At 35.4% G+C, this 24097-nt stretch overlaps 1 protein-coding gene across 1 annotated transcript in view; it reads left to right on the top strand.

Moving 5' to 3' along the window:
• The window catches only part of Pfdn1 (prefoldin subunit 1), a 62227-nt gene that overhangs the window by 13125 nt on the left and 25005 nt on the right, over positions 1-24097 (top strand). The window contains exon 3 of the mRNA XM_047556857.1: positions 15795-15879. Within this exon, the coding sequence (XP_047412813.1) occupies positions 15795-15879 (85 nt within the window). The remainder of the gene's footprint in view (positions 1-15794; positions 15880-24097) is intronic.

Below are 24097 nucleotides of genomic sequence, written 5' to 3'. Positions count from 1 at the left end.
ACCATTTTTCTCAGTCATCCTCATTTCAGGAAATGGCTTTTCTTGTCCTTCCAGTGCTTCCAAATCTTGAAGTCATCTTGACTCTTTACACTCAATCATTCAATCCATGGCAAATACTGTAGATTCTGTCTTTAAATTTTGTACATGATCTGAACTCTTCTGTTTGACACTGCCCTGGTCTAAATTACCATTGAATTACCTCCTGACTTACTCCCTGCTTCCGTCCTTGCCACATTCTGGTCTTGTTTTCAACTGAGCAGCCTAAGTCGTCCTTTAAAAACAAGTCAGTTCACTCTAGTTTAAATCTTTAGATGGGTTCCCATTTCATCAGCAAAAAAAGACATAGGCTTTTCCACTTGCTGGTCTCTGTACCTGAAGCTTTTTTACATGTATCTGCACGGCACACTCCTCTTTCTTCAGGTCGTTACTGAAAAGGCAGTGAGACCATTTGTGGCCATCCTATTTAAAATTACATACCTGTTTTCCTCTTGTACTGTTTTTTGTCTTTTTATTTCTTGACAGCCCTTATTACCATCTGACCTACTATGCAGTAGTCTCTCCTTATCCACAGTTTTGCTTTCCATGCTTTTAGTTATCCACAGTCAACCACAGTCTGAAAATATTAAATGGAAAATTCCAGAAATAAGTAATTCATAAGTTTTAAATTGTTCAATATTTAAGTAGTATGATGAAATCTCATGCAGTCCTACTTTGTTCTGCTCAGGACCTGAATCATCCCTTTGTCCAACATAATGCTGCCCACCTGGTAGTCACTTAGCTGTCGGGTTATCAAATTGTTCTTGACATCAGCCATCAACTTTCACATTGACATCGATATGGCTCAGTGATTGAAATGATCCTCCTTATGATGTATCATCAGAAGCTCAGTAGTAGTCTAACAATACATCACAATGACTACCTTATTCATCTCATTTCATCTCACCATGTAAGTATATCATCTCACATCATCACAAGAAGGATGAGTATGGTACAAATATTTTGAAAAAGACCAATATGTTGTTAAAATTGTTCCATTTGGTTATTATTATTGTTAATCTCTTGACTGTGGTAATTTTTATAAGTTAAACTTTATCATCGTCATGTATGTATGTGAAAAAACATAGTATATAGAGGGTTCAATACTGTCTGTGGTTTTTGGCATTCACTTGGGGTCTTGGAGCATATTCCTCATGGACAAGCAGGGATTACCATAGTACTAATTGTCTGTTTCTCAAATCAACTGTATTAAGGTGGAACATATACTCTAAAATATACTAATTTTATTTTATTTGAATTTTTCTTTTTCTTTCTTTCTTTCTTTTTTTTTTTTTTTAAATGGTACTGGGGATTGAACCCAGGACCTTGCACATACTATGCAAGTATTCTACCACTGAGCTGCATCACCATCTCAAAAGCTCTAATTTTTTTTTTGTGTGTGTGGTGCTGGGGATTGAACCCAGGGCCTTGTACTTGCGAGGCAAGCACTCTATCAACTGAACTATATCCCCAGCCCACTAATTTTTTTTTTTTATAGTATTAGTTTAGTTGTCAACGGATCTTTATTTCTATGCAGTGTGGAGAATTGAGCCCAGTGCCTCAAACATGCTAGGCAAGCACTGTGCCACTGAGCCACAACCCAGCCCCAAAAGCACTAATTTTGAGAGTAAAATTGGAGGACTGGGAATGTGGCTTGGTGGTAGTGTTTGCCCAGCATGGATGAGGCCCTGGGTTCAATCCCCATTATCATGCATACACACAGTACAGCTGAGTAAATGTATCCATTTCCTCAGTTATGCTATAGAATATCTCATTACCCTAAAAAATTTTTCCACGTCAGTCTTCCCTTCCCTCAATTCCTGTTCTAGACAATTGCTAATTTGATCTCTATTACTGTAGATTAATTTTTCTTATTTTAGAACTTCAGATAAATGGAATATATAAATGCAGTCAGTACAGTATGTACCACTTCTTTTTTTTTTTTTTTTCACCGTTTGTTAACACTTATTTTGCAAACAAAAATAGTGTATACATATATGTGTACGTGTATATATACTTATTGTACCATAGGCAGTCTCTTAGGTATCACCTTTTTTTTTTGTTTGTTCAGTTGTAGATGGACATTATACCTTTATTTTATTTATGTGGTGCTGAAGATCGAACCCAGTGCCTCATGCATGCAAGGCAAGCACTCTACCACTGAGCTACAACTCTAGCCCCATTTAATGGTTTTAATGTGAAATTCTCTAAAAACACATAATGCTGGGTATTTTTTCATATGCTTATTTACCATTTGATTATCCTCCACAATGAAATAGCTGTATATGTGTGTTGTTAATTTTTAATTGCATTATTTGCTGATTGTTGAGTTTTCCAGTCTTTGTATATTTTGTAAACAAGTATGTGTATTGCAAAAATTAAATAAACAAACAACAAAGCAGATAAATTGAAAATTGAAAAGAAAAGGAAACCATAGGCAATGGTTTGACAGCCACTTGAAAGGCCAAAGGCTACTTAGGGAAAAGTAAAGAAAATCACCTTTCAGAAATTAAAAATAACCATTTGAAAAGGTTACATTAACCCTTGATTTGCAAAAGATGTTCTCAAAAAGAGCCAGTCTACCTTGCTTAGATCAAAGAAACAGACTTAACTCATCTCCTCTAAAAGAACCAACTAAAAGGTAATACCATAGACAATTGGAAAGTCCAAGCCCTGGGTGTACCAGTGAAATCAATACACAAAGTAGCAATATGTTATATTATTTTGGTTTATAAAATCATTTCTTCATACTATTTGATCTTTAAACCTGTGGATTTTTCAGAGCAAGTGCTGTTATCCTCTTTGTATGAAAGGAGAAAATTGTGCTCAGACAGATTCACTGATCTGCCTGGAGTGAGAGATCTAGGATTTGAACCTGATGTCCTGGTTTCACACCTTGTGTATCTATATCTGTTTCTGACTGTGACTTCTTTCACTGAGCATATGCTCTTAAGAGATTTTCTCATGTTCTGTACATCAGGCCTCCTCAGGGACTGTATGTTAGGCTTTATTTCACTTATTTTGGTACTCTTCCCTTTACCTTCTTCCTTTGGTTGCCAACTCCATCTTTAGACTGGCTTTAGGAGTTCCAAGAACTTCATTCAGACGTGAAAATATCCAGAGTTAGTACCATGTTTCCTTGTGTCATCTTCATAATATTCTAATCTTCCCCAAAAGTCTTCCAATGGGTCACCCCTCACATTTCATGACAAAAACTGAGTCATGTCCTTGGGCTTAAATCATAAAGGATGAACTGTCATGATGGATAACATGAATCAAGACAAGGACTTGATTCAGCTTTGACTTCACTTTCCTGAGTTAATTGGGGAAGTAGAGGGATTCAAACAAAACTGGGCTGTACATCAAAGAAAAAGTAACAGATATTGGATAACCAGCTGGGAGCATCTGCTAAAGTCATAAACAAACAATCATTGTGGTGATCAACAATTAAAGGGTAACTGCATGGAAGCTGTTGATATATATTTAGAATGAATTAAATAGAGTTTAATTAGGGAGTACAGACAGAAAAACCATTGAAATAATTAAGCAATGCAGTAATAAGGACATAAATTAAGTTGGTGGAAGTAGAATGAAGATGTAGAGGGTATGAAAAGAAGCGATAAATTGGGAATATAGGAAACAAGGAAGATACCTGCAGTTTTGGGACTTAGGTGAGTAGGCATTTAGTGATAGCATTAACAGAGGCTGAAGTTGAAGCATTGAAACTGCTTGTCCGGAATGTTGGGTAGATAAAATGAGCTTAATGTGGGATATGCAAGTAGAAATGACCTTTAGATGCTGAATGTAGTGCAGATTAAGGGGGTCGATATCATTTTGAGGGTCATTGTACTGGTTGAACCTTTAAAAATAAATGAATTCTTTGGATAGAGATCATAGCTGAGAATCTCGTGTAGTGCTTGCAGTATATGCAGTGGAGAAGAAAGGGAAGGAAGGTTTTATGGATATAGCACTGGATAGTACAGTATAGAGATGAAACAGCATCCCTCAGAGTTAGACTTGAGCCTACAGTGTTCTCTATAGATTTCTTTTGCTTGAGGTATAGCAGGTCCAAGTGCTCTATTTCTCAGTTATGATCTAGTACTACATTATTATTGTTATTTTGCTAGTGGGATTGAACCTTGTGGCGCTTTAGCACTGACTTAAATCCCCAGCCTATTTTTTTTATATCTTCAATTTTAAAAATTATTTTTATGTGGTACTGAGGATCAAACCTAGTACCTCACATGTGCCAGGCAAGCACTCTACCACTGAGCCACAACCTTAGCCCCCGTCTTCATTTTTAATACAGGGTCTTACTGAGTTGCTGAGGCTGACCTTAAATTTGCCATCTTTCTGTCTCAGCCTCCTAAGTAATTGGGATTATAGGCATGTGCCACTACCCCCAGCTAGAACTACATTATTTATTTTGTTGTTCAAATAGAGGCTGACTCTAAGGGACAGTCTGGGAAATGTAGTGAGATATGTTTGGGCATTGAGAGGTCTTTCAGGTTGTTGCCCATGTCCTTTTAACATGTTCCTAACTTATTTTTTTGAAACAGTTTTAGGTTTAACAGAAAAAGTAAGCAGAAAGAATAGATAGCTCTCACATATTCCCTTTCTACCTCCTCTTTCCCCACAGTTTCCTCTGTTATTGACTTACATTAGTATGGTATAATTGTCAAAATTGGTGAAGAAATAGCAAAAAAATAGTTTTAGTGTGTTTGTTTTAATAACCCACATTGTTCAAATTAATGGGTTTAACTATGTTTCCATATAAGCATATGTCATGCTTTGATTATATCCTCCCTTCTGTTACTCTTCCTTACTCCTCCACTTTCTTCTCTAGTATTCGTCCCCTCCACTACTTCTAGACTGTCTCTTTCTTTTTCTTTTTCTTTTTTTTTTAAATTCTAGACTCAACATAGAAGAGAAAACTTGCCATACTTATCTTTCTGTGTCTGGCTTATTTTACTTAACATGATGGTCTCTAGTTCATCCAGTTTACTTCAGATATCATGATTTCATTCTCCTTTTCTCTTCCTCTGCACTGGGAATTGAATCCAGGGATGCTCTACCACTGAGCTTATTTTGAGACAGTGTCTCTCTTTCCCAGGTTGGCCTTGAACTTGTGATCATCCTTCCTCAGACTTCCAAGTAGGTGGGATTACAGATGTGTGCCACTGAATATGACTTTGTTCTTTATGACTGAATAATACTCCATTACGTATATATACCGTATCTTCTTTATTCATTTGTGGATGGGCATCTAGGTTGATTGCATAGTGTGGATATTATGAATAGTGCCTCAAAACTTTGGGTATACAGGTTATTGTAAACTAAGATTCATAATTTACATTAGGGATCATTCTTTGTCCAATCCTGGGTTTTGACAGATTATAGCATGTCTTGTATCCACCATATATACCATACTGAATAGTTTCCCTGTCCCTCAAATTCCATGTGCTCCATCTATTCACTCTTTCCTTCCTCCCCACCATATCCTTCCTGCTGCCTCTTCTCCCTGGTGACTGCTGTTCTTTCTACCTTCTCTGTAGTTTGGCCTTTTCTAGAATGTGATATAGTTGGAATCACATGCTATGTAGCCATTTTACAGTGACTTCTTTTACTTAGCAATAGGTGTTTAAGTTTCCCCCATGTCCTTTTGTAGCTTGATAGTGCATTCTTTTTTATATGAGTATACCATAGTTTGTCTTTTCACTCATTAAAGGATATTTTTGCTGTTTCCAAGTTTTGGCAATTGTGAATAAAGCTGCTGTAAACACTCATGTAGGTTTTTAATGTATAAAAAAATTTTCAGCTCATTTGGGTCCATTTTGAGGAATGCAATTGCTTGATTATGTTTAGCTTTATGAGAAGATGCCAAACTGTTTTCCAATGTGGGCTGTGCCATTTTTGCAGTCTTGCCAGCAGTGGATGAGGGTTTCTGTTGCTCTGCACTTTCACCAGCATTTGATGGGTTAGATTTGAATTTTATTTATTATAGTAGCTATATATAGCTCATTGTTGTTATAGTTTACAATTCTCTAATGACATATGATGTCTATCTGCATTCATTTGTCTCTCTTTGGTAATTGTCCTGATCATGTGCCCATTTTTAAATAGAGTTGTTTATTTTCTTATTGTTGAATTTTAAGAGTTCTTCATATAATTAAGATGCAAGTCCTTTATCAGATATATTTTGCAAATATTTTCTCCCATGGGTGCCCCCTCCCCCCCATCATTTTTAGCCTTTTGCTTTTATGGTACTTCCTGACTTTCCTGTATTATGAGGTACTCCAGGTTCATCTTAAATTTCCCTGCCCAAGACCTGATATTCAGTCATTTCTCTAAGAAGTTCTGATTCCTTTTATTGGAGAATAGTGTTCAGAAACCAACTTCTGGTCATTGGGTGTTTGTTGTTACTGAGGTATCACTATTTCTACTGTTGCTACTGAGGTCTCACTATTTCTAGGTTCTCTCAGTGAATAGAGACAGTTTATAGATGTATATATACTAACTTGTGTGTATACATCTGTATAATTTTTTGTGTCTGTTCATCAGTATATGTATATTAAGCTAACCATGAGTTCACACTGACATCTCCTGTTCTTATTCAGTACCATAGAGTTCATTCTAGTCTTTTTTTTGCTTATCTGTAATTTTAGCTGATAGTGAGAAACCTGGCTGGCTCTTGTTTTCTCCCATCCATTTATTTATTTATCAAAGTGTACATGTGAGGCACTTTCAGAGTTGTTTTTTTATACCTCTTGAGAAAACAAATTTAAACAATTAGTAAACCTGTGGATAAGTGTGATAGCATTTTTATGTAAATCCTTCTCTGTTTTACACATTTCTTTTCTTTCTTTTTTTTTTTTTTAGCATTTTTTAAATTAGAGTTTTATAGTTAACACATAGTAGTTGGGTTCATCATGACAAACTCATATATGCATGGAAATCGGTTTCAGTTCATGATCCCCCATATCCCTCCCCCTTTTCCCTCTCTTTTTTCCCTCTTCCTTTTCCTTCTGGTCCTCACTCCCCTCTTCCATTCTCCTTCCTCTACTCTACTTGACTCCTTTTGCTTGTCTAGTAATTTATATTTTATTGATTTTTCATATTATCATATCCTTCCCTCCCCCTTTCCTTTATTTTACTCTAACTCCCACATACAAGAGAAAATATTTGACCTTTGAATTTCTGAGTTTGGCTAATTTCACTTAGCATGATGTTCTCCATTTTTATCTGTTTACTGGCAAATGTCATAATTTCATTCTTTTTTATGACTGAGTAGAACTCCGTTTTGTGTGTGTGTGTGTGTGTGTGTGTGTGTCATAATTTCTGAATCCATTCATCTATGGATGGACATCACATTTTGATTCCATAATTTAGCTATGTGAATTTACACATTTATTTTCATCTTAAAAATGGTTTAATACAATATGCTAACTTTTGGTGTTTCTGAATCATTCAGTCACATGATTATGTGACAGTCTGGGTTTTTAGCCATGTTTGGCTAGCTGCTTAGTGTGGTGTTAAAGTTTTGTGTGATCATTCTCAGAGGACTAGTTCATCTCCAAGAGCTGTATGGTACCTCCCTTTGTCTTTGTGTATCAGTATGCAAAGGTCACTTTTATTTATTCATTAACAGTACTGGGATTTGAACCCAGGCCCTCATGTATCTTAGGCAAGTGCTCTACCACTCATAACTTTTAAAAATAAATATTCTTTTCCTTAGTTGAGACTCTTTAACATACTTACGTTAAAGTCATTTAATGATTAGGCTGTTATTATCATTTTTGTTGGAAGTAAACTCATTTCCTGGATTGTTACTGACTTTTTTTGTCTTTTAAAGACACTCACTCACTATGTTGCCTATTGAGGCCCTGAATTCTGGGCTCAAGCAATTCTCCCACCTCAGCCTCCAGAGTTGTTGAGAGTGTAGGAATGCATCATCATGCCTGGTTTTGGCTTTTTATTTTTTATTTTTTGAGATATAAAGGACATAGAGTAAAATATATCCTTTTTAGTTACACAGTTCTATAAGCTTTGTCAAATGCATGCTATTATGTAATTATCACTACAGTCAAGTTAGAGAATAGTCACATCACCTCAAAGCATGCCTTCATGTTCAATACTCTCCTTTTACTTCCATTCCCTGGCAGCCATTGATTTGTTTTCTGTCCTTGTAGTTTTGCCTTTTTTTTCAAAGAGTGCTATGTAAAAAGAATTATACCATATGTAGACTTTTTGTGTTTACTTTGACTTAGCATAATGCTTTTGAGTTTACTCCATATTGCTATATGCATCAGTCATTTGTTCTTTTTTATTATAGCCACTTGGGAAAGAGTTAGTGGTTTCTTATAGACTAATCATATTTTATTCAGTCCATCATTTCCATCTGTAGGTAACTGTCTGTACAGCTACATACTGAAATGCTGGTCAACAATAAAGCAAATCACTGGTTTCCAGGGGTGGGAGTAAAGGGTCCATTCATGTGTTGGTGGACATTTGAATTGTTTCCACTTTTTGATTATTATAACTAATGTTGCTTACGAACATCTGTGTACAGTTTTTTTGCAGACATGTTTTCATTTCAGTTATGTTTCTTGGAGAGAAATTGCTAGATCATATAATAATAATAATAATTCTATTTTTTAACCTTTTTGGGTACTGGGGATTGAAATCAGGGTGCTTTACCACTGACCTACATCTCCAGCACTTTTTTCCTTCTTCCCCTCTCCTCTCCTCTCCTCTCCCCCCTCCCCTCCCCTCTCTCCTCCCCTCTCCTCTCCTCTTTCCTTTTTCCTTCTTTCTTTTTTGAACCCCTTTAATTTTTTGAGATAGGGTCTTGCTGAGTTGCTTAGGGGCTTGCTAAATTGCTGAGGTTGATCTTGAACTTGAGATCCTCCTGCTTCAGCCTCCTGAGTTGCTGGGATTCCAGGTGTGCACCACCACACCCACTTCTGTTATGTTTTAATTTCTTAACTTCCAAATTGTTTTCCATAACAGCTATACCATTTTGCATTCTTGCCAGAAAAGTATGAAGGTTCTAGTTTTCTTTCCAGCAGTTATTATCTTTTTGATTATTACTGTTGTAGTGAGTGTGATCATCCTTTTACTTCTATTTTTTAAATTTTAAAAGGTTTTCTTAATGCATGTTAATGGGCCATGCTTTTAATCTAGAGTGACAGTCTTTGTCTTTTAGTTCATATTAATTTTTTCTAACAATGGTTGCTATGACTGGGTTTAAATCTTCTACCTTGCTACTTGTTTTCTTTTTGTCTCATTTATTCTTGATTCCTTTTTTATTTTCTGCTTTCTTGTATTAATTTTTTTTTTTTTTTTTATCTTTTTGCAGTGGGTATTGAACTTAGGGCCTCATGCATATTAGGTGAATGCTTTACCACTGAGCTATATCCTCAGCCCTGGATTATTTTTGTGATTGTTTTATGTTCACCTTTGCTTTATTAGGATTCCTTAGGATTCCTTTTTTTGGGGGGTACCAGTGATTGAACCCAGTGGCACTTACCACTGAATCACATCCTCTCCTCCTTTTTTTTTTTTTTTTTTTTTTTTTTTTTTTAAATTTTGAAACAGGTCTTGCTAAGTTGCTCAGCTGAGGCTGACTTTGAACTTGAGTTCCTCCTGCCTCAGCCTCCTGAACCACTGGGATTATAGGTAGCTACTGTTAGATTTTTTTAAATTTAGTGGTTGTCCTCTGTTTTATATTATCCATCTCTGACTTATCATATCTACTTCACATATTATACCATTTCATCTTCATATGTCAGATTCCTCTCTTCCATCCTTTGTTTTATTGTTACACATTTTATATATGAGCTCATGGTGTATTGTTACTGTTTTTGCTTTAGATTAGGGATTAGCAAGCTTTTTTGTAGTAAACCAGTAATAATGCATTTTTGACTTTGCTAGTCATAGGATCTCTGCCACAACTCTCTCTTAATGCTGCCATTGTAATGAGAAAGCAGCCATTGGCTTTATATAAACAAATGAGCATGACTGGATTGACCTGCAAACTAGTTTGCCAACCAACTGTATTTAAAATATGTCTATTGTCATTACAGGACAAATATCTATTATGTTCATGTTAATTTATATGATTTTCAGTGCTTTTCATTTCCTTTTAAGTTGCCATGTTATACTCCTTTTAAAAATTTTGAATTAAATTTTATTAGCATGTGTGAATGGTATATATTAATGTGGTTCAGTATGATATTTCCATGCATACAGTGTGATAAATCTAGTCACCATCCTGCTTCCAGTCTCTACTGTTCTACTATAAGGTCAACTCTTTTTAGCTTCCAGCATATGAAAAAAAACATACAATACTTGTCTTTCTGCGTCTCACTTATTTCTTTTCTTTTTAAAAGTTTTTTCCTCCATTTAAAAAAATTGGTGCATTATAATTGAACACATGATGAGATTTGTTAAATATTTGTATGTGCAGAGAATATAACAATATAATTTGACTAATATCATTCCCCAGTATTTCCCCTCCCCTCTTTCCTCTATTGATCTCCCTTTGATTTTCGTGAGACATGCCCCCCCACCTTTATTTTCCTTTTTTCCTCTCTAGCTTCCACATGCGAGAGAAAACATAATGACCCTTGACTTTCTGAGTTTGACTTATTTCGTTTGACTTATTTCGTTTAACATAATATTCTCAAGTCCCATCCATTTTCCTGCAAATGATGTAATTTCTTCTTTAGGACTGAATAAAACTCCATTGTGTATATATATATATATATATATATATATATATATACCACATTCTCTTCACCCATTTCCCTGTTGATGGACACCTAGGCTAGTTCCGTAGTTTGGCTGTTGTGAACCGTGCTGCTGTAAAATTAAGTATGCATGCATCACTGTAGTATACTGACTTTAGTTCCTTAGGATACATACTGAGGAATGGTATAGCTGGGTCATATGCTGGTTCCATGTGTCTTGCTTATTTTAATTAATATATCATCTTGAGTTCCACTTTTTTTTTTTTTTCAAACAACAGGATTTTATTCTTCTTTATTGCTGAATGGTACTCCATTGTTTGTTTATACCACATTTTATTTATCCATTCATCTGTTGATGAACTGCTAGGCCAGTTTCCATTTCTTATTTATTGTGAATAGTGACAAAATAAACATAAGCATGCAGGTATGTCCTTGGTATGTTATCATTTCCTTTGAATATATACCAGAAGAGTGGGATAGTCTTCCATTTTTAGTTGTTTTTTTTTTAAAGAAACCTTCATACTGTTCTCCATAATGGCTGTACTAATTTTACTCCAATCAACAGTAAATGAGTTCCTTTTTCTCCATATCCTTGCAAGCATTTATTATAACTGGTATTTTGTTTTGTTTTGGTAATAACCATTCTAATTGGGGTGAGATTATTGTGTGTGTGTGTGTTTTTTTTTTTTTTTTAAAGTATTTTTAGATGTTGATGGATCTTTATTTTACTCATTTATTTTTATGTGGTGCTGAGAATTGAACCCAGTGCCTCACACATGCCAGGCAAGCGCTCTACCACTGAGCCACAACCCCAGCCCCAGATTATTGTGTTTTGATTTACATTTCCCTGATATCAAGAATTTTTTTCAGGGGCTGAGGTTGTGGCTCAGTGGTAGAGCCACTCTCCTAGCATGTGTGAGGCACTGGGTTCCATTCTCAGCCCCACATATAAATAAATAAAATAAAGGCCATTGACAATTAAAAAATATATAAAAAAGTTTTTTTTCATATATTCCATTTGTATTTCTTCTTTTAGGACGTATCTATTTAAGTCATTTGTCCATTTTAAAATTAGATTACTTTTTTGTAAAGATTTTTAGTTCCTTATATATTGTGGATATTAACTGTCAAAATGAATAGTTGGCAAATACTTTTTCTCATTCTGTAGGTTGTCCTTGTACTCTGTTGTTTCTTTTGTTGTGCACAAGTTTTTTTTTTGCGGTGCTGGGGATCGAATCCAGGGCCTTGTGCTTGCAAGGCAAGCACTCTACTGACTGAGCTATCTCCCCAGCCCAGCTTTTTAGTTTTATATAATCCCATTTATCAATTTTTGCTTTTGTTTTCTGTATTTTGGGGGTCCTATTCAGAAGATCATTGCTTGTATGAATGCCTACAATGTCTTGAAGTGTTCCCTCTCTGTTTTCTTCTAATAGTTTCAGGTCTTATATTTAGGTTTTGATCCATTTTGAGTTGATTTTAGTATAGGGTAAAAGGGTTCAAGTTTCAGTCTTCTGCATGTGGATATCCAATTTTCTCAGCACTGTCGATTGAATATGCTGTTTTTTTCTCCAGTGTTTGTTTTTTGGCGTGTTTGTTACAAATTAGTAGTCTATGGGTATGTAGGCTTATTTCTGGGATCTCTGTTCTGTTCCTTTGGTCTATATGTGTGTTTTTATGCCAGTATGGTGGTGTTTTGGTTACTGTGATTCTGTGGTACGTCTTGAAATCAATAATTTAGTGCTTCAGCTTTGTTCTTTTTGCTTGGAATTGCTTTGGTGATTTGGGTCTTTTTGTGCTTCCATATGAATTTTTGGATTATTTTTCTAGTTCTGTGAAAAGTTTTATTTGATAAGGATTGTGTTGAATGTTTATCCCTTTGGGTAAAATGGACATTTTAACAATATTCTTCAAATCCGTGAACATGGGAGGTCTTTCATTTTTTTATAGGGCCATGTGACTTTGATTTCCAGATGAAAATAGAGCCCTTTTACAAAATAGTAACTCTGATCCAGGTTCTATAATCCTGAGTGTTATAAGCACATTATCTGTATATCATTTATTGTATTAGAATACTATCCTTCTTCATGGTTTATTTTGCCTATTGTGGCACCTCATGAACTCCAGAATCCTTTTTTCTTCTATGTGGCTTTTCATTAAAAATCAGGATCTCTGTGAGATTCTCTTCTTGGAGAAATTATGTACCTAATATTTGTCTTTGATAATAAAACTTACAATTTGTATTATCATGATATATCTCAAAATAGAATCTGATATTTCACTGTCTTTTTATTTTATTTTATTTTTTTGGGAAGGAAGAAGTAATAGTCTGTATTTGTAGATTATATGAGTGTCTATCTGGTGAAGTAAAAAATCCTAGGAGAACAGCATGTTAAAGGTAGAGCCTGCTTCATCAGCCCTGAACCTGCAGTTATCCAACAGCTGGCTGTAATGGACAGCAAATTAGGGGGCCTTCACTCAGCATTACCAAGCCCGTCCCCAGTGATGCAAATAGAGGGCAATAGGAATCTCAAACAGGGCCGTTGGTGATGAAAATTAGAGAACATTTTGGTGTTTTCTAGTAAAATTGAAAATTCAAATACCCTGACCCAGCAATTCCATTCCCAAACACATAACCTTAAACAAACTTAGTTGTGTGATTGTGGAAGCACACACATTCCTGTGTGTTCACAGTGGTGTTTAAAAAATTCTCAAGTTGTCAGTAGGCCACATGTCCATTAAGAGTGAAATAAATAAATATGCTATGGTGTATTAAAACAAGATGTACAGTAACAAGCATGAATGAATGAAACAGCTACATGACAGAAGTTGTTTTTTTTTTTTTTTTTTTGGTGGTACTAGGGATTAATCCCAGTAGGTACTTTACCACTAAGCTACATTTGTCTTTTTAAACAACAGATAAGGTGTTTCCTAACAACTTTTTTCTAGAAATCTAGGCATTTCTTGGAGCCCTTTCCAGTCTCCATATAGTGCATCTATGCCATTTTTTGATTTGGGAACTAAACCAAATTTTTCATGAATTTTCGTGTGTAAATTTTGACTATGTAACTACATAGTCAGGTAAACAGTTGAGTTTACACAGTACTCATCCTTATTTAAAATTTTCATGACTGAAATGCCTTAGGCTTACGGTAGTAGGTTGGCCAGCCTCAGGCCGTTAAAGTTGGCACAGTCCAGTATAACTACCTCAGGGGTGTGTGACCATGGAAAAACATGTTTTTGTTGTTAGTGTTCTTGCTTTCTAGTAATTTTATTTTCTGCTCAAGGGATTTAGTATCTGTGCAGATACTTTCTTTTTAAAGGCCACATAAGTAATGACTTGACCTCTAATCTTAGCTTTGAAAATTTCCCAGACACTAATAAAGATTTGATGTCTGATGACTTATTATTTGAGAATACTACTAATTGGCCAGCAATCAATGCTATTTAAAAATGTATATTTTACTCTGAAAATTATTTTCATGGCTAAAAGACTTGGTGAAGTTATGCATACAATGATACAATTTGGCAACTCTTATTTTATAATACCTTTTCTTTGGTGTCACTGAGACCTAATGCAGTTCAAAACAATTCTTCTTCTCAAATACTAGCATGATTTTGTTCTGGGGGAAAAAAAAATTCACTGTAGTCTTATCCAAAATAGCACCTGTGTCTTGGACCCAATAAGTAAGAACATTTCAGACACCAAGGGTTCTTTGGCGACTTAGATTTAATAATTGTTTTGCATGAATATGGTCAACCTTTCCAGTACATGTATGAGCAAGTTTTTTTGTTTTGCAAGTTACTACTGAAGTTTGGATCACTGGTTAAATTATCTGGGATAGCTATATTGGGAGTGTGACTTTAATAATTAGTGGAATGAAAAAGTAGTTCACCAGATTTTATTAATATATGTGACAAGGTGTATTCATGAGGAAGGAAAATTTCTTCCCAAAATGTCAGGGCATAGCTAGGTGTTCTTTTTGAACTCTCTCTATTTGTCTTATATCTGTGATAACACATTACCTCTGCTTGAGAGCCTAACGAGTAGTGTTGTTTTTGTAGAGCTGGCACGGAAAATTGCATATTGCTACCTTGATATGACTTTTTTGTTAAGAAATGTTATTTAGTTCTTTGTTGCTGATCTCTATGTGCAAAGAGAAGAAATAATCTGATTAATTATAATCTTTAATGAAATCTTTTTTAGCTTAGATAATCCTGAAAGAGGTTTGAGTAATTGAGTAATTTGGTTCCTGTGGAAGGGAACTCCTTCAGTTCATTGACTTGAGCACTGAAACAGCTAGCTTGTTCTTCCTTTCCCTGAAGCAAAACTTATGAACATAAAGCCACAAAACAGATTCAGTGTTAATTTTTAAAGAAGCTTTCCCATATTTCCATCCCTCATCAGTGGCAAATAATGTGCCTATGTTGGAAAAAGTTGAAATTTTCCACTTGTGCATTTTGAGTTTTTCAGAGGTATTATATTCTCTGGAAATAATAATAAAAGATAGTAGGGCTTATTCAGTGCTTTTTGTGTGAGGAACTCATATAACACTAATGCATTGATCTTAACAGTAGTTGATTGTGACTTTAAAAGGTCATGAGTTACTGCTGTTAAAAAAAAAAAAAGGAAAGAAAAAGATGGAGGGAAGCTCCAATTTATAAATATTACTTTAAAAAATCTAGATAAAACTAAATTAGATAACAAATAAGCTATAGGGCATTATATTTCTTATACTTCTTTTGTATCTATGAATGTACTTGAAGTCTGATTCCCTTCTTAAACTAGAAAGCAGAGTGTACTTCTAAGCTTTTATTCCTTCTTAGCTAAGAAAATTTAAAACCTGTGGTGGTTTTCTGAGTTTATTACATTAATATATCAGTATATTTTATTTGTCCTGAATTGGGATATTATCCTTTAAGTTTTCTTAATATTTGTGGTATATAGCTATTGATTTTGACAAATACAGTGGTCATGTGTATTAATTTTCAACTTTTTGTGTTTTGTAGGTTTATTCTTCAGTCCAAGGAGGTAATTCACAATCAGCTGTTAGAGAAACAGAAAATAGCAGAAGAAAAAATTAAAGAATTAGAGGTAAGGTTTGAGTGAATATAGACAATAGCAGTCAACTTTTATGAAAAAGTAATTATCTTGTGACATGTGAAGTGAAAATATCACATTTATTGTTTATGTTAGAGCCGTGAAGTCATATTCATGGCAGTGTATAAAGCAAAACAGTTTCTTCTTTGGAGTTGTGGGCAGTTTCGAAGATAGGATGCTATTAATCTGAATGTATTTTCTCCATAGCCTTTGGACATATCTGCTTATTAAAAACCATCAACAAGGGAGCAGTGCATATTTAAAACCATGTAGGTAGTGGCTTGTGGAGGATGGGGAAGAGTGTGGGTAATGTTAACAGTTGTTAAAGGCTCTTGATATAGTGTCTCTTATGCATTCCTTTAACTTACTTTAGGTTCTAGACAAGAACTAAGAAGTGAGCTATAACAAATTAACTGAAGGATGGTGCTTCAGTGAAGAAAACATATTTTCTTTTTAGTTAGGGAGAAAGATGATAGGTAAGAATAAGTTAGTAAATCTTTGGGAATTGGAGTTTATTACTATAGTTTCCTTACATATTAAAACTTGGTGCAGTGTTCATTTTGGGCTTTGGTGAAAAGTCCATCCTGTGTATAGTAAATGTTAGGTTGGACAAACCACTGGTAATTATTTCTTAGGGATTAAGATTTCCCAAGGTGGGGGTGGATGTGTTATGATTTCATAGGTCACTTTATCTAATTTCTGTATTATTTGGAGCACTGGTTTAGAATCTGACTCAGCTCTCTGCTGAATTGGGGAGCCGCCCCCTGTAATCCCTGGGGATTTTTCAGGGCACTGAGTTGGCAGCACCTTGATAGTATGTAGTATCATAGATTTCTTAGGCTTATTTTTGTCTGATCATTTAAACAAACTCAATGACAGATTTGAGAAAATCTAGAAAGATGCATCGTAAAAACAAAAGTGGCAAACCGCGAGAAACCTAGTGAAGAAAAAACTGTTGGCCTGTGGTAGCCAGGTAATTATTGTATCCAATTGTATTACTTTTATCAGCCCAACGGTTTTAGAGTAAGTTTTATATCTTTTATTTATTTATTTATTTTTGGGGTACCAGGGATTGAACTCAGTGGCACTCAGCCACTGAGTTACACCCCCAGTCCAATTTGTATTTTATTTAGAGACAGGGTCTTACTGAGTTGCTTAGTGCCTTGCTTTTGCTGAGGCTGACTTTGAACTCCAGATCCTGCTGCCTCAGCCTCCTGAGCCCCTGGGATTACAGGCCTGCAGGCCAGTGTAAATTTTATATCTTGTGTTTTCACTCACAAGAAACAAAATATTCAGAAAAACCCCCTAAAAGTATTTCATATCTAGGTTAAGACAAATACTGTGTTTTTGCAACTAGGTATATGTTTCTGAAAATTTTCCTGATTAATAAGTAGCAGTGAGGGCATTAGGGTTTTCAGAATGGTAATTTTATATAGTTCTTGTTTTATGAAAAGAAAGATCTGTGTAAGGATATTGAAAATGATATGTATGTGGCTATATATTAAATTGTTAACACTGTTTACCCTAAGGAAATTATATGGGGCATGGGGATAAGTGATTTTTTTCTTATAATCTCTGTGATGAATAAATTATAACAAATATGCATTAACTTTTATAATTAAAAAAAAATTAGGCTGGGGAATGTAGCTCAGTGGTATAACACTTGCCTAGGTAAAATTGCTGCAGAGTATTAGGAATTTTGTTTTCCAAAAGTTTCCTTTTGTGAAGTCTCTCAAATACTTGTAAAGTATTCTGATAGCTTTCATATAATAGAAGCAGGTTAACTGGTTTGGGTACATGTTTAAAATGCTGATTATAGCTACAAAAATCTAGCAGGAGAATCTAACTTCTATCCTGGAAGTTAATTTAGTTCTTTTTTTCTTTTTACTCTTTAATTTTACATGTCATTTATATTATAAATGAAATATTAAAAAGAAAAAAGTCAAAATATAAGACATTATTAAAGTAAACAATGAAAATGTAAATTTTTCTTTCCCTTGAATGCTTCCATATGTCATCTCTATACTTTTTAAAAAAAAATATTTTTAAGATGTTGATAGACCTTTATTTATTCATTTACTTGTATGTGATACTGAGAATTGAACCCAGTATCTCACACATGCTGGGCAAGTGCTCTACCACTGAGCTACAACCCCAGCCCCACCTCTGTACTTTGTTATGAATCATTCCAAACTTTCTTTTGTGTTTATATAAGTACATTCACATACACATGCATAATTGTTTTTCAAAGAGGAACTATGCAATATATACTCTTTTATCTGGCAACTTTCTGCTTTAGTAATATAAATCTAGTTTATATTTTATTTCTTGTTTTCCATTTCTCCCACCATTGCATCTTCTGTTACCTTAACAGTTACTGCACAAGTACTATTTTTGCATTTAGTGTACAGGCATACCTTGGAGATCTCACAGATTTGGTTCCAGATCGCCACAATAAAATGAATATTGTGTTAAAATGAGTCACACAAATTTTTGGTTTCCCAGTGCATATAAATTTTTTCTTTTTACCATCCTGCAGTCTGATTAAGTGTGCAATAATAGCGTTAACCCTAAAAAGAAGTCTTAGTTTAAAAATAATTTACTGCTGGAAAATGCCAACAATAATCTGGACCTTCAGCAAGTCATAGTCTTTTTACTGGTAGAGGGTCTTGCCTCATTGTTGATGGCTGCTGCTTGATCATTGTGGTGGTTACTGAAGGTTGGGTTGACTATGTCAGTTTTTAGACAATGAGGTTTGCTGCATTGATTGACTTTTCCTTTAATGAATGATTTCTTTGTAGCAGGAGATACTGTTTGACAGCATTTTTACCCAAAGTAGAACTTCTTTCAGAATTGAAGTCAGTCCTCTCAAACTCTGCCTCTGCTCTGTCAACTAAGTTTCTGTAACATTCTAAATCCTTTGTTGTCATTTTAGTAGTTTCCACAGGCCCTTCACCAAGAGTAGGTTTCTTTTTAGGAAGCCATTTTCTCTGCTCATCCATAAGAAGCAACTCCTCATCTGTTAAAGTTTTATGGAGATTGTAGTAATTGAGTCACATCTTCAGGTTTCACTTCTAATTCTAGTTCTTGTGTTGTTTCCTCCACATTTCCAGTTACTTCTTCCATGGAAATATTGAATCTTTCAAAGCCATGTATGATGGAATCACCTTCTTCTAAACTTCTAATAATGTTGGTATTTTGACGTCTTCCCATGAATCACAAATTGTTCTTAATGACATCTAGAATGGTGAATCCTTTCAGATTTTCAACTTATTTCACCAGATCTATCAGAGGATACACCATCTGAGGCAGCTTATATCTTTATGAAATATGTTTCTTAAATAAGACTTGAAAATAGAAATTACTCCTTGATCCATGGGCTACAGAGTAGATATTTTGTTAGTAGACATGAAAAAAAAATGTTGTATATCATCTTGAACTCTTGGGTGACCAGGTGCATTGTCAGTGGACAGTAATATTTTGGAAGGAATTTTATTTCCCCCCTGAGCAGTAGTTCTCAATATTGGGCTTAAAATACTCCGTAAACCATATTGTAAACGGATTATTGTCATTCAGGCTTTGTTGTTCCATAGAATACGGGCAGAATAGATTTAGTTTAATTCTCAAGGGCATTAGGGTTTTCAGAATGATAAATGGGAATTGACTTCGATTTCAAGTCACAGCTGCATTACCCCTTCATAGGAGAGTCAACCCATTCTTTGAAGGTTTGAAGTCAGACATTGACTTTTCTCTCTAGCAATGAAAGTCCCAGATAGTGTCTTCCAATAGAAAGCTGTTTTGTCACACTGAAAATCTGACTGGGTAAAGTGGTATACACCTATAATTCCAGCTTCTCAGAAGGCTGAGGCAAAAGAATTGAAAGTTTCTGAGACCTGCCTTGACAATTTAGTGAGATCCTTTTGCAAAATAAATAAAAGGAGGAAAATGTGTTTAGTGTAACTACCCTCATCAGTTATTTTAGTGAGATCTCTGAATCACTTGTTGCTTCTATATTACTACTTGCTGCTTCACCTTGCACTTTCATGAAATGGAGATAATATCTTTCCTTAAACCTCTGGAACAAACTCTGCTAGCTTCAGACTCTTCTTCAACTTCCTCACCTCTCTCAGCCTTCATAGAATTGAAGAGAGGGGATTGCTTTGAATTAGGTTTTGGCTTAAGAATATATTGTGAGTGTTCTGATCTTTCATACAGACCATCAAACCTTCTGTATCAGCAGTAAGACTATTTTGCTTTCTTATCATTTGTATGTTCACTGGAATAGTACTTTCCATTTCCTTCAAAAACTTTGACTTTGCTTACACAGCTTGGCTAACTGGTAATGAGGACTAGCTTTCAACCTATCTTGTATTTCAATGTGCCTTGTTTACTAAGCTTCATCATGTCTAGCTTTTGATTTAAAGCAAGCATTGGACTCTTCCTTTCTCTTGAACAGTTAGATGCCACTGTAGGGTTATTCATTGCCCTTATTGCAGTATTGTGTCTTAGGGAATAGGAGGCCTGAGGAAATGGGGAAAGATGGGAAAACAGCCAGTCGATAATATTTATCAATTAAATTTGCCATCTTATATGGACATGGTTTGTAGTGCTTCAAAACAGTTACAATAGGGGCTGGGGATATAGCTCAGTTGGTAGAGTGCTTGCCTCATAAGCACAAGGCCCTGGGTTGAATCCCCAGCACCTGGAGGCGGGGGAACAGTTACAATAGTAACATCAAACAAAGATCCTTGATCACACACCACCATAATAGATATAATAATAAAAAGTTTGAAATATTGCAAGAATTATCAGAATTTGACACAGAGATACATGTAAAGTGAGCACATGCTGTTGGAAAAAATGCATTATCTGCAAAGCACAGTGAAACTAGGTATGTATGTACCTTTTTTTGTGGGGGATAACAGTGATTGAACCTCCAGGGGTGCTTTACCACAGAACTACATCCCCAGACCTTTTTTTGGTTTATTTTGTTTGTTATTTCCATATTCGCAGAGTACTGGGGACTGGAACCCGGGCCTCCAGCATGAGAGGCAGGCGTTCTACGAGATGGGCTATATGGCCTGCCCCAGACCTTTTTTATTTTTTATTTTGAGACAGGTTCTCACCAAATTGCTTAGAACCTCGCTAAGTTGCTGAGATTGGCTTTGAACTCATGATTCTTGTATCTCAGCCTCCAGGTTGCTGGGATTATAGGCACGTGCCACCGCGCCTGGCTATGTATACTGCCCCAACCTGTATTTTTAGCAACATTAGCCTCTATAGACTGCCTTCTCTTTCTTGAGCAATCATTTACTTTTCTACTGCTATTATACCTTTATAGTTTTGTTAACTTTAGCTCTAAATGTGTGCATGTGCCTTACCCACCCGTGTACTCATTTACATACATGTTAATTACAGTGTTCAGATTTTCATTTTCTGATTTTGTTTTGCTTTTCAGTTAGTTGATGAGAGAGATAATATGTGAGGTCTCCTTCTTTGATGGTATTAAAAATTTCTCCATAGTCTATTCAGTGAGCAGTGGTATATAGAGACTACTATCTGATGTGCAGGTGTTCTTCATTACTGCATACACAGCTCAGAGTTGTGTTTTATGTTTTTAGGAATTGCTTAGTTCTTTTAAAGATAGCATTTCACAGTCCACTGACCTGGCTTCCATTGTTGCTATGAGATGTCTAATTGTTACTAATTGGTCTTTTCTCCCTGGCTTCTGTGTGTATGCACAAAGTGGGTGTGTGTTTCACTGAACCACAACCTTAGCCCCTCTGGTAGATCTTTTAAAGACAGTTCCTTCCACCTGAACATGTCCTTCTGCCTTTATCAGCTCCTACTAATCCTTCAGGGAAGCTATCTGTGTCCCAGCCCTTGGTTTGTTTTATATTTTGAAATAAACTAGGGATTGAACCCAAGGATACTCAACCACTTAGCTATATCTCCAGCCTATTTATTTATTTATTTATTTATTTAAAATTTTGATACAGGGTCTTGCTAAGTTGCTTAAGGCCTCTCTAAATTACTAAGGCTGACCTCGTACCTGTAGTCCTTCTGCCTCAGCCTCCAGAATTGCTGTGTCCAGCCTACAGTGCATTTTAACTGGTTTTCCTACCTCTAGCCTTCTTCTAGTTCTTTTAGCACATTTAAGTTAGAATGACTTTTCTGTGATGTTAATTCGGTCATTTTACTCACTTTTGTAAAAATTCATTATTATTCTAGAGTAAAAATAAAACATTTTAATATACTTTCAGGACTCTTTATGAAATGACTTATTTTTATTTCTCTTGTCTTCCTTCATTTCCTTTACCTTCTCTTCTACTGTATGTTCCAACCATGCAGAGATTTTGACTTTTGTAATTTATTATTATTTCTTTGTTTCTAGTAGGTTTTTTGTTGTTGTTATTGATGGACCTTTATTTTACTCATTTATTTTTGTGTGGTGTTGAGGATCAAACCAGTGCCTCATACATTAGGCATGCACTCTATCACTGAGCCACAACCCCAGCCCCTCTAGTAGATCTTTTAAAGATAGTTCCTTCCACCTGAACATGTCCTTCTGCCTTTACCAGCTCCATCTACTAATCCTTCAGAATCTAGGATAGGGCTACTTCTCCCAAGAAGCATTTTCTAATTTCTTTTTTTTTTTTGTGGTGCTGGGGATTGAACCCAGGGCCTTGTACTTGACAGGCAAGCACTCTACCAACTGAGCTATATCCCCAGCCCCTAATTTCTTAAATTACGTGCTGCTTCCTTGTACTCCCTGTTTATTCATTTAGCTTCTTAGCACAGTATAGGAATTTGGGAATATGAACTATCACTAGTTGAAGCAAATCACAAAGATGATTTCTTATTGAATAAGACAGGATAGGTTAAGGCTTTCTTTCCCTAAATATAAAGACCACTCCATGAAAATAAATCAGAAGCATTCCAAACATTGCAGCCAAGCCTTTGTTCCAGATTGGTGGGGAAAATGGGAATAGGGGTAGAGTGGAATGGCGGTTATAGGAAAGTTCAGACTCAAGGACACAGCCAATTAGGTCATGGGCTGAACCAATAGCGTTGGTACTTTTCCAATACCTGTTTAGCAGAGATTTTGATCAGTAGCATTGGAACTTTGCTAATACCTGCTTAACATAGATATTGACTAACAGCCTTGGTACTTTTCCAAGACTTGATTAGCATAGATATTGATTAGTACCCCTACCCAGTAGCTATATAATCCCCAAGACTAGTACATTTACATGACAACCCCTGTTGGTTTCCCTTTCATCCTTTAAGATCTCTGTCTCTTTTCTTCTCACTTAAATAAATCCTGCTCTCAGTATCACTCTTCCTCATCTATGGATTTCATTCTTAGCTAATTCTTGAGCAAGACTCCAAAAGGGGGAGGCACTGGCAGGAGGCTGGGGTCTGCTGCAACACTAAAGCAACAGAAGCTGAAAATCCAGTTTCAGTATTACTTGGAAAGTTTGATATAGATCTCTAAATTGTTTTTTCTTAGGCATCCCAGTTGTTCCTCCTCTAAATACAGTATTTTCTTGTGGACCCTCATATTTCTTGCCAGCCCAATTTATTTCATCTTAATCCTTTATAATTATCATCCCCATCATCATACCTTACAATTAAGTGGGAGAAACATAATTTATACAAAACTTTGCAGACAAAGCACAGGTTGTTTCCTTTTACATGTTTTCATCTTGGAAAGAGTAAATTTCTTTTTGGTCTGGGCTATAAGTCCAGTTTTTAATTAAAAGTGTTAACTTGTTTTATTAATTAGTCCACTGCCTCCTCACCTCCAACCAGTAGTCTGTATGAATGACACTGTGGACAGACCTTTTTTATGATATAGTTCTTCAGGTTCTCTGACCTGAGGGCTCATCTTTAGGTTATTTCTTAGATTCCCTTTTATTCAGCTCTGTTCTTGCTGTGTTGTCCTCAGATCCACTCCCCCATTTATTTAATTTCATTTTTTTAAAATGAATGCAAAACTTACTTAAAATTTGTTTGGCTTTTGATAACTAGTAGGTTGACTGACAGGGATGGGGTCCTCTTGATAGGGAATGATATTCCTTACCAGAAGGATAAGACGATCACTGTCTTAGCATGTATGTAAAATGTATGTATGTAAAATGACCATAATCATTTTAATGAAATTAATTGGGAAGCATTTTCATAACAGAATTACAATATGATAGTATTT

Source organism: Sciurus carolinensis, chromosome 6, assembly GCF_902686445.1.
Source record: "Sciurus carolinensis chromosome 6, mSciCar1.2, whole genome shotgun sequence".
In the NCBI taxonomy this organism is placed as follows: domain Eukaryota; kingdom Metazoa; phylum Chordata; class Mammalia; order Rodentia; family Sciuridae; genus Sciurus; species Sciurus carolinensis.
This window is presented reverse-complemented; position numbering and strand designations above follow the sequence as displayed.